The 15,580-nt window shown below is 37.2% G+C and overlaps 1 protein-coding gene across 1 annotated transcript in view; it reads right to left on the minus strand.

Annotated features, from left to right (window-relative positions):
- LOC136858612 (TP53-binding protein 1) overlaps positions 1–15,580 on the minus strand; it is a 770,373-nt gene that overhangs the window by 398,308 nt on the left and 356,485 nt on the right. The window contains exons 9-10 of the mRNA XM_067138308.2: positions 280–389; positions 95–183 (exon numbers count right to left, since the gene is read on the minus strand). Coding sequence (XP_066994409.2) covers positions 95–183; positions 280–389 — 199 coding nt within the window. The remainder of the gene's footprint in view (positions 1–94; positions 184–279; positions 390–15,580) is intronic.

Genomic DNA, 15,580 nt, shown 5'->3' on the forward strand with positions numbered 1-15,580 from the left:
GCACATGATATTCATTTAAAAAAAAAGAAAACACAGAAAGGTCAGAAAACCTCAAATTGAATAACATAATAAATTGAAAATAGTTCTGAAATACCTCCAGAATAACTAGTGACTGATGTTCCACCAGATGAAGAGGTACTTGTAGATATACGATGACGAGAATGCAATGGAAAAAGACCACCGCTGTCAAGAAAAGAAACAGAAAATTATGCGTTGCATTCAACAAAACTCCCTTCAAGAATGTACAACGATAACAATTCAAAAGCAAGCAAGTCCTACCTGGTTACACTAGAAGGAGATGAACTTTTTGAGACATCAGCTAAAGCTCCTGGGGATATGTCAGGTACTCCTTGAGTGGAACTAGGAACTAAATCATCAGTAATATCCCACTGCAATGAAACAGGTGTCCATTTAGAATGAAAGCACTCAACAGATGTTCAAATAAAATATATTCAGAATTTATTTTGAATTAGTAGTTCCAGTCTATACATTAGAGACAGCAACACCGAACATTATAGTCTATATTCACAAAAGTTTTGAAAATACACACAAAATATAATTCATATTTTCCTCAAAATGAAAAGATCCAATTTTCTTTGTTTAACAAAAATTGAAGCAAAACAGGTCTTACTGTGTATGCTGGTCTTCTCAGAATCTCTCTCTCTCTTTTTCTCCCTCTTTTAATATATATGTTACTTGATACATACTCAGAAACTTAAGCAATCACACTAAAACCAGCGGTGAAAGCAACCAACGTCTTAAGCAGTAGAAACAAAGAAATTTGAACTCTGAACCATTCACCTAAACACTTCAATACTAATCATTTACACAAATCAAGAAACAGCATACTGCTTGTAGGCTCTGTGTAACCTCAGCCCTGTAACACTATTAAATGCAAAACTACTGAATCTTGGGAATATGAAGGCCATCCGGAAAGTGGTATCCGTTTGCGCAATGAAGACATAGGAGTAAACATTAACAAATATACACATTTTTATTGGAAAGAGCACTACTTTACACTACTTCTCCACATAATCTCCAAGCAAATTTAGGCATTTGTCATAACGTGGGACGAGTTTTTGTATTCTACCGCCATAATCCTCCGCTGCCAGCATATTGAGATACATAGTCACGGGTCGTTTAAGTTCTTCATCACTGTCAAATCTTTTTCCCGCCAGAAAGTCTTTAAGCTTCGTAAAGAGATGAAAATCCGAAGGGGCCAAGTCCGGGCTGTACGGTGGATGGTCGAAGGTTTCCCACTTGAATTGCTGCAGTAAAAGTTGTTGTGTTATTGCAGCTGCATGAGGCCTGGCATTGTCATGAAGGAGAATGACGCCTGTAGACAACAGACCTCGCCATCGATTTTGTATTGCCCACTGTAATTTCTTTAATGTTTCACAATACGCATTAGCATTAATTTTTTTTTTTGCTAGTTGCTTTACGTCGCACTGACACAGATAGGTCTTATTGCGACAATGGGACAGGAAAAGGCTAGGAGTGGGAAGGAAGCGGCCGTGGCCTTAATTAAGGTACAGCCCCAGCATTTGCCTGGTGTGAAAATGGGAAACCACGGAAAACCATCTTCAGGGCTGCCGACAGTGGGGTTTGAACCTACTATCTCCCGAATACTGGATACTGGCCTCACTTAAGCGATTGCAGCTATCGAGCTCGGTTTAGCATTAATTGAGTCTCCATGGGCCATAAAATAAAGTCCGGGCTGTACACCTCGGCAATCCCAGAAAACAGTTGCCATGAGTTTCCTGGTGGACAGAACTGTCTTGAACTTTTTTGGCTTGGTTGGTGAATGAGCATGATGCCACTCAATTGACTGTCGTTTACTCTCAGGTGATGCATAACAAACCCATGTTTCGTCCCCAGTAATGATGCGAGTCAGGAAAGAGTCTCCTTCATCGGAATAACATCCCAGAAACGTCATTGCTGCAGCCATATGCTTGGTTTTGTGCTCCTCTGTAAGCATGCGCGGGACCCACCTTGCACAGATTTTTGAATAATGCAGATGGTCTTTGACAATTTCATGAACAATTGTTCGAGACACGTTAGGAAAATGTTCACAGAGTTCATCAATTGTGACGCGCCGATCGTTCCTCACGCATTTGTCTACTGCGCTCAGCAGTTGGTCTGTAATGACAGATGGTCTCCCTCAACGCTCCCTGTTGTGTGTATTCCCCCTCCCCAGGTTGAAGTTGCGACACCAGCACCGAACAGACGACTCGTCCATCATATTGTCTCCATACACGTCTGTTAATTGGCGATGAATATCACAAGGTCGAACGTTTCGTGCATTAAGAAATTTATTCACGGCCCTCACTTCACAAACGGCAGGGTTCTCAATTTGTTTAAACATTTTAAACAAAGACACAACACAGGCAATGCTAGTGTCACGCAACCTCGCACAGAGCAGGCAGACAAGCCAGTGACGAGGTCTGACCTTGCCCAGCGGTTACCCGAGACGTCAGCGCTTCATGTGGCGCTAACGGGTACTACTTTGCGGATGGCCCTCGTGTATTCAACCGATTCACTATGTTGTCATGTATAGGAACAAATAATAATTACTAATTTTTGCAATAATGTTATCTTTTGATTAGAGAGATTTATTATCCAACATAAAACACTGTATGCCCCATTCTTTCCTTGGATCTGTCTTTGTGAGGTAGAGTTATTTTTGTTAGAAATTTCTTTTACAAGAGCATGCAATTTCTTTTTAATTTCATATTTTACAACATTCTGTTCGTCTGTTGGAATTTGTTTATATATGTTTGCTTCAGCTTCGGCTATTGTGGTGATTATATCTTCTGCTTTGTGTGGGTTGGGCCAATTATGTTTTAGGCCTTGGTTGAACAACTGTGTTTCCTTGTCTGAGAAAGTGATGTCTGATAGACTGATTGTAGTACAAAAATTGTTCCAAGGGGAGGGGGATATTTTCATACTATTGTTCCGATTTAGCGATTTTGCTTTTTCTTCTTTTAAATATGTTAATTTATGATTTAGACTTTGTCTTTTTGTTCAATATAATGTGTATTTTATATGAAATGTATTGTTGATAAGAATTCCATTCTAGAGGTATAACGACTGCGTGATAATAAAATGTTTGCGATAAAGTTGTGTATTTTTTTTTTTTTTTTTTTGCTAGTTGCTTTACGTCGCACCGACACAGATAGGTCTTATGGCGACGATGGGACAGGAAAGGGCTAGGAGTGGGAAGGAAGTGGCCGTGGCCTTAATTAAGGTACAGCCCCAGCATTTGTCTGGTGTGAAAATGGGAAACCACGGAAAACCATTTTCAGGGCTGCCAACAGTGGGGTTCGAACCTACTCTCTCCTGAATACTGGATACTGGCCGCACTTAAGCGACTGCAGCTATCGAGCTCGGTAGTTGTGTATTCAAAAAAGATTTCTTTTTATACATTAGTTTTATTTCATTTTTGAGAAAAATGTTGTTGATTTTATTTTGAATGTCTTTAGATTTATGTTTCGGAATGTTTTACCTTTGAGTTGATTTTAAAAACTTCGGCACTAAATTGGATCTTACACATTCTTTTAGGAACTGAAAATCCTTTGAGATCATGCTAATTTTAGTTTTAAGGTTTTGATACTTGTTTTTATTAGCCTGGTTGGCTTTATTATTACAAGTGATAAAAATCATTTTTGTCCATATTGAAAGTTTCATAAAGTATTTAGGAAAATATTTAATATTTATTTCCACCTATTCAATACAATACAAGATGTTGGCATTTAAGTTAAAACATTTTTCAAATGTGAGACATGTTTCGCCTCTTGTTGTGAGGCATCTTCAGTCACTTAATCAAAACCTTATTATTTTTTTCAGACAACATTTCCAAACATTTTACAGTTATTATAAAAATGTTCATGAAATAACTAAAAATCTTATATAATGATAAAATCATGTGTAGTTCACTTGATGAATAGGACGTCATTAGATGGTACAGTAGTACACATGATGGCTTGAAGCCTTAGTCAATATTGGATTTTAAATACATAGTGGAAGGCATATAAAATCATTTCATTGAAAATATACAATACATTATCATATTAAAATAGTAGATTCTTAGATGATATACTTAAAAATGGAGGTATCATATAATTATAAGTGACAGTTGATGGCTTAAAGCCATAGTCGGAGTTTGAAGTATAAGTAAAATAACATGGTAATATATAATACATGGATATGAAAAAGATACATGGATGAAAATAAAATGTAAAGGAAAAACATTCCAAATGCTGGGCAATTGTTATTGACGTTAACGTATATTTGCCCGTAATGTTTAATGGTCAACAGTTCATAGGTTATTTATAGATTGATTCAGCGAGATTGTGTTGACACGAAGTTTATAGTTGGCTTAAATTTATTTTAAGTCATCTGAGTAAGTTTGTAGAGATGATGATGAGCTATTATTCTCTACGTTGGTATGATTTTGACACGAAGGTTGAATGGCTGTTGTTTTCTTATCTGATTGACAATATATTTTCAAAACGTTGATATTGGAAATTTTATATTATTGAAGAATGTTGTGGAAGTTTGATGGGGCTGTTGAAATAATGTTGTGATTGGTTGTTTCTGAAATGAAGAAAAAACTGTATTAATTTTGATGAGAATGAAAGAAAAAACTTGGGGAGGTTTTGTCAAAGTGTTGAAGGAGAGACGATGTTGGTGCTTACCTATGGCGTTGTTGGCCCGTGTGACTTGTTGTGTGAATCGTTGTCATGACACTAGTGGTCGCTAACGTTTTTACTCCTTGTATTGTACGCATGTCGTCTGTGCAGAGGGGGATGGGTTGGAGGGGGCGTGACTGTAGGCTTGTGTTTGGCGCACGGAAGGGAGTTGTGGATAGTGGGGGAAGCGGAGGGGCGTGAAGCATTTATTTGCTTGAGATTGTCGTGGAGGTGAGTTACATAAGTTGGGAGGGGAAGGGGAGTGTGATGTGTTTGTTGGCGTGGAAGGAGTGTTTATTGATACTGTATGTATTGAAAATATTGAAGAAATTTTTGTCCTGAAGGTTTACTTTATTAAATAATGTTACTATTTGGTCATATAAAGGGCTTCTATTGTCTATTGGATCATTTAAATTCTTATTAGCATTGAATTTTTGGTCCAAAAATATATATAAATTCTCAAATTCGGTCATGAGTGTACCTTTTTTTAATCTTTTAAAAATTTGAAGGTCCTGTTCAATTGTGGTAAAATTGCGGCCAGTTTCTTTCATGGGATTGCTCATTGCTGAGTGTTTATTGTGTTTCTGAGAATTGAAATGCTCGGAGTACCTAGTTATGAAGCTTCTTCCTGTTTGTCCGATGTATGAGCTGAGGCACTCATTACATTTCAATATATAGATACCGGAGCCTGAGTATTTATTATTTTCAGAATTTATTGTATTGTGCTTAAAGAACATTTTTTGGTTTGAATTTTGAGTTTTGAAAGTTATTTTAATTTCTTGATTTTTTAAGGTATTGGTTATTTGATATATGATTGGGTTGATGTATGTAAAGGTTGCGTACGTAGATTTTTCATTTTTTATTGGGGATAAATTTGTGGATAGTTTCAATTTAACCTTACTTACTTACTTACTTACTTAATTACTTTGTCTATGATGGAGGGGTTATATCCATTGAAAGAGGCTATTTCTTTTATTGTATTTTTTCTTTCTTTAAATTGATGATTGAAAGGGGAATAACATCATAGTAACTAAAGCCAACAAAGGCAATACTATAGTCTTCATGAAAAAACAAGATTACATCCGTAAAACAGAGAAGTTCTTCTCTTTTTTTTTTTTGCTAGGGGCTTTACGTCGCACCGACACAGATAGGTCTTATGGCGACGATGGGATAGGAAAGGCCTAGGAATTGGAAGGAAGCAGCCGTGGCCTTAATTAAGGTACAGCCCCAGCATTTGCCTGGTGTGAAAATGGGAAACCACGGAAAACCATCTTCAGGGCTGCCGATAGTGGGATTCGAACCTACTATCTCCCGGATGCAAGCTCACAGCCGCGCGCCTCTACGCGCACGGCCAACTCACTCGGTAAGTTCTTCTCTAATGAAACTTACACGATAATCCCAAAGGATGCCACTACAAAAACTCAACGTAACCTAAAAACACTTTTAAAAAACTCTCCATTTTTATTTAATGAACATGAATACCGAAGCCTCATTAATATGAACCCCAAACTACCCACCGTCAGATCATTACCGAAGGTACATAAAAAGGACATTCCCATTCGACCGATCATAAACAGCCAAAATTGCCCGACATATAAAACTCCACAATTCCTCCAAAAATTTCTCAAAAAAACATTTTAAATTCCATAACAAACACCCTAAAACTTCAATAGAATTATGTGAAACCCTTAAAAAATTCAACTTAAATGCCAACATCTTGTATTGTATTGAATAGGTGGAAATAAATATTAAATATTTTCCTATATACTTTTAAGTGGTATGTTCCGAGCTGTCAGCGGAGAGATGGTGTGGAATGACATTAGTAGATGAATAAGTTCGAGTGGCGTTTATAAAAGTAGGAAAGATCACAATATGAAGATAAAGTTGGAATTCAAGAGGACAAACTGGGGCAAATATTCATTTATAGGAAGGGGAGTTAGGGATTGGAATAACTTACCAAGGGAGACGTTCAATAAATTTCCAATTTCTTTGAAATCGTTTAGGAAAAGGCTAGGTAAACAACAGATAGGGAATCTGCCACCTGGGCGACTGTCCTAAATGCAGATCAGTATTGATTGATTGATTGATTGATTGATTGATTTTGTTATGTAGTACTTTTCCATAGGACAAATAACAGGTATTTAATTTTAGGCGCCTCCCCGTGAACTACCATTTCATCCAGGGTGAATAAAATTGTTTATAGCTTAGATTATAATTTCTTCTTCCGCAACTCTATATACCGATTTTCATTAAATTCTGCTCACCCATATTGTCGTGGCTCGGCGTTGAAATGGACTTAGCAACAAAAATCGAAATTCATTAATATCTGTGTTATCATAGCCAGTACAGTAAAAATGTATAAGATATAAATGATCGGAAATTTAATTCTATGTAACTTTTGTTATATAATATTTATCAATAAGACCACTAATAATATAAATATTTGAGAATTGAATTTTAGGCCTTCCCCTAAACTACCATTTCACTCAGCGTGAATAAAATGATTTATAGCCTAGATTGTAGAGGTTCATCCTCCAACTTAGCATACTGATTTTCATGAAATTCTCTTCAGCCTTTTTCTCGTGATACGTGTACACATACATACATACATACATACATACATACATACATACATACATACATACATACATACATACATACATACATACATACATACGTACATACATACATACAGACAAATTATGGAAAAGTAAAAAGTGCATTTACTCGTTACTGTGGACATGACCAATACAGAAATACCATTCTTTTCAAATTCTGAGCAATGTACAGAGAAAACTCTTATTTTATATATATAGATGTTACACAAAAGTCGAACCACATATAGAGTTTTTCTGTAAATATGACAGTCACAATTAGAACGACAATTAATTTACTCAAGATAGAATCTTGAAAGTCCTGAGTTCTACTTAGAGTAGGAAGATTCTCAATTTAAATAAAAGGTCTTGTCACAGTCAATGACCGTTCACGGTTTGTTTTCCAAGAATAATTTTAATGTCTATAAAGAAACTGTATACATGTTTCATTTCTGCTTCTGATCAATTGTGACAAGACCCATTTTTAATTTTCCGTCATTTCTGTCTGTCTGTCTGTCTGTCTGTCTGTCTGTCTGTCTGTATGTATGTGTACACGTATCACGAGAAAAAGGCTGAAGAGAATTTCATGAAAATAGGTATGCTAAGTCGGAGGATGAGCCTCTACAATCTAGGCTATAAATCATTCTATTCACGCTGAGTGAAATGGTAGTTTAGGGGAATATCTAAAATTCAATTTTCAAATATTTATATTATTAGTGGTCTTATCGATAAACATTACGTTAATGGTTATGAATTTCATGTTTTTGGTCCGTATTGAACTGAGAATAATATATAAGTAATAATAATAACAACGTAAACGTTTCCACCTTTTCAATACTAAAATATATTCACAAAATTATAAATTACACGGTACTAGTTTCGACGGCTGATGATGACCCCTAGATGGGTCGAAACTAGTACCGTGTAATTTATAATTTTGTGAATATATTTTAGTATTGTAAAGGTGGAAATGTTTACATTGTTATTATTATTACTTATATATTAAACATTACGTAACAAAGGTTACATAGAATTAAATTTCCAATCATTTATATCTTATACATTTTTACTGTACTGGCTATGATAACACAGATATTAATGAATTTCGATTTTTGTTGCTAAGTCCATTTCAACGCCGAGCCACGACAATATGGGTGAGCAGAATTTAATGAAAATCGGTATATAGAGTTGGGGAAGAAGAAACTATAATCTAAGCTATAAACAATTTTATTCATCCTGGATGAAATGGTAGTTCACGGGTAGGTGCCTAAAATTAAATACCTGTTATTTGTCCTATGGAAAAGTACTACATAACAAAATCAATCAATCAATCAATCAATCAATCAATCAATCAATCAATCAATCAATCAATCAATCAATCAATCAATCAATACTGATCTGCATTTAGGGCAGTCGCCCAGGTGGCAGATTCCCTATCTGTTGTTTACCTAGCCTTTTCCTAAACGATTTCAAAGAAATTGGAAATTTATTGAACGTCTCCCTTGGTAAGTTATTCCAATCCCTAACTCCCCTTCCTATAAATGAATATTTGTCCCAGTTTGTCCTCTTGAATTCCAACTTTATCTTCATACTGTGATCTTTCCTACTTTTATAAACGCCACTCAAATTTATTCATCTACTAATATCATTCCACTCGGCTCTCTTCTCTCCGCTGACAGCCTATTCTCATATTTGGCTGAAGGCGATGCTCACCAGCGTCAAAATTAGTTCCAAGTAAATGTTGTAACTTATTTGGTTTAATATTAGTATTGAAAAGGTGGATTTTTAATTTTACGTATCTATTAATGTGTGGGTATTCCAGGGATATTTTTCAATGATACAGACCATTATCTGATCTGCAGTGAACTAAGTGTCTCTAGACCTCGGACAGAGGAAGTGAAAACTGTCTGCAGACAAACAAGGGGAGAAAATCTCCAGGATGAGGAAATTAGACAGAAATACATGAATAAGATTAGTGACAAGTATTGCACCAGGAACCATGTATGGCCTGGAACATAATTTTATTTAATGGAAGTCAGCGCAACGGGACGACACTAGCATGCGAAGTAGCGCAATGGAATGGCTTGGGCATGCATACAGCAAGCAAGCTACGTCACGCAGGAGGGTGATGCAATTATCAGGTGAACACAACCTGATGTGGTCGAACATACTAGAAGAATTTTTACTAACTTTGGAACCCACCGAGATATCAATTAATGAGATACGCCATCATATAGCCCATTATTTAAAGGCAAACATGCTGCAATTTCATTAATATCGACCTAAGGACTTAAAGAGTAATTCAGGTGTAAAGAAACGTGATTTTTCCACGAAGAGAGGAAGCTGACCTCAACAGATTGGTAAAAAAGAACAGGGTTCTTCTAGGACAAGTCAGTTCAATTCTCAACTTGCTGCCGTCGTGTAGTCATGCTGTCTCACGTGAACGGGTCTGCAAGGTTTGAACTCAAGAAATCACATCGTACAAACTGTACGGTAAAGTTTTCAACAAGACTTATAAAACAATAACTCGTGTTGGAACTTAGAAACTATATGAGTGATATGATACTAACTTAATAATTTCAAAGTGTTCTCAAAGACTTATGATATTTAATCACTTTACAGACTTAGTATTTTCAACTGGAAATCGAACAAATTTAATTGATTTAAACTTGTATTCATATACGAATGAGACCCAACTATAAAAATTCATGGGAAATAAGCGTGTGAATATTAAGATGATTTTCAAGTGAAATAATTAAACATTAATCTGTCAAACAAATCTATTTCATAATATTACCCTAAATATGTGTGTAATAACTATTGGTTGAAGTTTTAATAAGGCTAAACCTTCATCACAAGTGAACAGTATTTGACATTGTATGACACTGCCATCATTAGAACTTGTAAATATCCACAAATTAAGTATTTCGTTATGACGAATAAGACTTTGATTTTCGTGTATAAGTATGTTAAAACTGTGCTTCAACATGAACAGTGAATCCAATCTAATGAGCAATAACAATTTTCTACCAGTGATTTAAACATTAGAGGAAATGCACCTAGTAAAATACAGTGCCAATTTTACAATTTACAAGCACAGGACACTCACAAGTTAATCTTGTCAGCTGAACTTTCTCGAGTTTATAAAGTTTCTAAGTGACACTTGAAAGCCTGACCGAGTGCCTATTTTGTCATATCAAACTGCTATCATTTCGACGTGGGAGTTGGAATGTGGTGAATTCATGGAATTTAAACGTGGTTACTATGCGGGAGATGGAACGGGATTTGACGCCGGATTTGGAACGTGGTTACTATGCGGGAACCAAACATGGTACCATGGGGATGGCATCACAGCACCAGCTGCTGTTTGCTGAACCGCATTTCTCTACATTTCCAGTCCTGATATCCAGATAATTCAGATGATATGATTGCCTCTCTAAACAAACTTGAGATTTAAAACTAACTTTATTAAGTTGAACTTTAGAATCAGAGATTTCATTCATAACTTAACAAACTATTTTGCTCACTAGAAATCACATTAAATTTTATAGGTGTTGAATGACAATTCTAAAGAAAACTATAGCACAGAACTTTAGAAGAAGATAAAATTTACAACATTTTGAAGTTTTAAAATATTAAAGACTAGGGAAATTCATTTTTTAAGTGAAAAGGTGTTTCGAATTTCATTTTTTATCATTTAAACAAATACTTGAAAAGCTTTATGAAATTTATCAGGAAAGAACTTATTGATTTTCAATGGAACATAATAATTTCATGTTAAAATATAGACAATCATAAAGATTGATTAGCCAGGCGACATTTACTTGTTCAGAAAATATTTTAATTTTATTTAATGCTAAGAGTCAGAAATAATAGGGAAGTTATTCATCAAATTCTCAAGCTGAATAAATTAAGTTTTAAAATCTATCCATTATTCTGCTCTGCATCTACCTCTCTCTGTACCTGCCCCGTAAGGGCTGTACACCCCTTTGCAAGATCCTCATGCCCACATCCTTAACTTTTCCCGGTACAGTACCAAACAATAGATAGTGAGCAGGTTCACTAGAAAGAATGAGAATGGATAGCCTACCGGGATGCCTTATTACAAACAGCACGGCAATGCCTAGGTAAAAGTGGGTATAAATGGAAGTGAAGCTTCCACAACGTGTAGAATTATTTAGTTCTTTTTCCAGGTTGAACTGCGTTGTTTTCTGCACATTATGTACAGTTTGCCGACGTTTCGAATACATCGCAGTATTCTTTGTCAACGTGACTGAAATACCCCTACTCAATCCGAGGTAATCAGTCTCCCAGGTAACAATCGGACTATGAATACTGCAATGTATTCAAAAGATTGGGAAATTGTACGGGAAGTACAGAAAACATAGTTAAACCCGGAAAAAGAACTAAATAACTGGGTATAAAGATGAGAAAGTGAACACATTGGTAGAATGATGAAATGAGGGCAGCTTGTCAAGGTAAAAGGAAGGTGGATCCGAAATGGCTACAAGCAATGACTGATGCAGACAGAGAATTACACACAGATGAAAGAAACAAAGCAAATAACTGTTAAATCAGGAAGTCATGTGATGATTTCTGTAATAATCTAGAAAAGCTAGGACAAGTGGCAGGGCAACATTTTTGGAAGGTAATAAAAAGACGGAAAAAAGGAAATGAATTATGTTTTCGGTAGATCAGGGGAACTCACAGTAGATCGCAGAGAATCACTGGACAGGTAAAAGGAATATTTTGAAAATCTTCAGCGTAAAAGGAAATATTTCTGCTAACGTCATGAACAATCGAGCTAATGGGGAGGAGGACAGTGATATTAGTGAAATTACGCTTGAGGAAGTGGAAAGGATGGTTAATAAACTCCCCTGTCATAAAGCAGCACCATTAGTTTGGTATTCAGTCCTCAATAGATCATTACTATAAGGATGTGAAACCTGAACAATGTACTGCCATAACATCAAGACACTTGTATATTTTCTTCAGTAGAAACTTTGTTCAGTCTAAAATATCAAATGGGAGAGCCATGTACTCCTATCTTGCAGTTCTTGAGAAAGCAAGCATGAAAAATGTAGAAACTTCTGTCGCTGCTTGTCTAAGTGGTATGTTCCGAGCTGTCAGCGGAGAGATGGCGTGGAATGACATTAGTAGACGAATAGGTTTGAATGGCGTCTATAAAAGTAGGAAAGATCACAATATGAAGATAAAGTTGGAATTCAAGAGGACAAACTGGGGCAAATATTCATTTATAGGGAGGGGAGTTAGGGATTGGAATAACTTACCAAGGGAGATGTTCAATAAATTTCCAATTTCTTTGAAATCATTTCGGAAAAGGCTAGGAAAGCAACAGATAGGGAATCTGCCACCTGGGCGACTGCCCTAAATGCAGATCAGTATTGATTGATTGATTGATTGACATTGACAACTGGCTTCAATGGACTGGGAATGTGTGCCATATGAGTGACAGCAGGCTTCCTCATAATTCCATTATGGTGAACTTTCCTCAGGCATAAGATCCTGTGGTGCCCCTTTGAAGCATTACCAAGACCAGCTTAAACAAAACATGAAGGTCACAAACATCAACTTTCAAACCTCGGACAAACTTGCTAAGGACCACTTGTTTTGATGCCAAACCACCTCTATTGCTGTTAGACTGTTCGAGCCAGAGTGTCACAAGTATGGAGAGGTTAAATGACAGTTAAGCATTCTCCATCAGATGAAGCTTCATTCTCCACTATCCATCGAGTGCAAACTGTATGGACAAACGTACGTAGGTGGTTTGAAAAGTTCTCAGAATGTACTAGAATTAAGTATCTTACCTCGGTGGAACTGCTTTTATTTTTCAACATAGTCTCCCTGTAGACTAATGCATTTGGTCCAGTGATGTTCCAATGCCTTGATCCCATCTCGAAAATGAGATTCCTCCAGGCCTGCGAAATACCTCTCCAACTTGGCTGTCAGTTCTTCCCTTCTAGAAAATCTCCATCCACCAAGGAAAATTTTCAGCTTGGGGAATAGATGAAAGTCTGATGGTGCCAAATCAGGTGAATAAGGTGGATGTGGCAACAATTCGTACCCCAGTTCATGAAGTTTTGCCATGGCAATAACACTTGTGTGCGGCGGAGCGTTGTCCTGATGAAAGATTACCTTTTTCCTTGCCAAACCAGGCCTTGTTTCGCGTATATTTTCCTGTAGTTGATCTAGGAGGTTTGCATAGTACTGCCCCGTAATTGTTTGGCCAGTAGGAAGATAACCTACCAGCAGAATGCCTTTTGCATCCCAGAAAACTGAGGCCATGACCTTTCCGGCCAAACGCACTGCCTTTGCTTTCATGGTGGTGGTGAATCGGCATGTTTCCACTGCTTTGACTGCTGTTTTGTCTCTGGGGTATAGTAGTGGACCCAAGTTCCATCTGTAGTCACAAAAAATCTTGTTGGGGTCACTGAAAACGGGCCCGACTTTGTTCGGACATTTCCAATCTGGTGCGTTTATTGTCCAATGTCAAGAGCCGCGGCACCCATCTTGCAGATAATTTTTTCATACCCAATTCTTAGGTTAAAATATAATATACCCATTCAGAAGACATCCCTACAGCTTCAGCAATCTCCCGCACTTTCAGTCGACGATCCTCCATGACCATTTTATGCACTTTTGCGATAAATTCTGGGGTCGTAACACTTTTTGGTCGTCCACCACGCGGATCATCATCCAAGCTCTCCCGACCAAATTTAAACTCGCTGGTCCACTTGGCAACAGTTGAAAATGAAGGAACAGAGTCCCCCAATGTGTTCTGAAAGTTGGCATGAATTTCCTTTGCTTTCATACCTTCCTTTACAAAGTATTTAATCACTGCTCAAATCTTAGTTTTTTCCATAGTCACAAACCACTACGCGGGAACAACAACATAGAGTCATCACTACCACACTCGTGCAGCTAGAGCACTGACACGCCACATGTTCACTCACAAAGGATGTGTGATTATTGTGCGGAACCTTGTTGCTCTAGCACTGACATCTAGCGGTGAATCCGAGAACTTTTCAAACCGTCCTCGCACAAGCTCAAACAGCACTGAGTGCTACTGGATTGTAAGCAGAAGAATTTGTAAACTTGGAAACGAGTAACAGCCGATGATGACATAAAGCAACAGGGATAGATGAAATGGTGAGGCACGAAATGGCTTCACAGACAGATTAGCATAGAATGTTAGTCAGGTACCTTCTAATTGGATTAAAGCAGTGATTGTATCTATCTATAAGCAAGGGAACAGCTTTCAAGGTATTTCATTAATACATCAGGCAAAGGGTTCACTGGAATTTTAGAAGGGAGGATGCGATCAGTAGTTGAGAATAAGTTGAACAAAAATCAGTGCGGTTTCAGACCACAGAGGGGCTGTCAAAATCAGGTATGCACCAGGTAATTGACAAACGCTATGAGAGGAATAGACAGTATTATTTTTCATAGATCTAGAGAAGGTGTATAACAGAGTACCAAGGGAAAAGATGTTCACTCTACTGATTAAGGGTAGATTATTAAAAGCAATGAAGGGCACTTGTGTTGACAATAGGGCTGCAGTGAGTATTGATGGCAGCATGAGTTTTTGGTTCAAGGAACTTGCAGGGTTAGACAAGGCTGTAATCTTTCACCTAGGGATTCAATTTGCAGGAAATGTAGTAAGCAGTTTGACCTATGCAAACAACTTGGTTTTAATAGCATACTGTGCTGAAAGACTGCAATCGAGTACCTTGGAACTTGAAAATAGGTGCAAGACTTTCCAAGACTAAAGTGATGTCAGTAAGGAAGAAACCTAACAGAACTGAATGTCAGGTTATGGACACAAAACTGGAACAGGTAGATCATTTCAAGTATTTAGGATGTATATTTATTGATGATGATGTTTGTTGCTTAAAGGGGCCTAACATCGAGGTCATCAACCCCTAATGGTACGAAACGAGACAAAGTGAGATGCCAATTAAAAGTCCAAAATCCTCCACTGACGAGAATTCAAAGCGTGACGACGAAGAATGAATGGATGGATTGACATGAAGTTAAAACGATCAGTGGATCCGACCCACAGTGCCTCACATGCACAGAAGCTGGCACAAAACAACAGTGGTACGGACCGAGGGACTGCTTCTATAGCACGATGCTGAATCGATTAGAATATGCTCGTTCTCGAAACAGGTCCAAAATCCAGGTCATCGGCCCTCATAATGGTATTTATCGCTAGAAAAGTAGAACCATGGTATTTCCCATGTTGCGGCGCTAATCAAGAGTAGCATAGACTCG

Source organism: Anabrus simplex, chromosome 1 (genome assembly GCF_040414725.1).
Source record: "Anabrus simplex isolate iqAnaSimp1 chromosome 1, ASM4041472v1, whole genome shotgun sequence".
In the NCBI taxonomy this organism is placed as follows: Eukaryota; Metazoa; Arthropoda; class Insecta; order Orthoptera; family Tettigoniidae; genus Anabrus; species Anabrus simplex.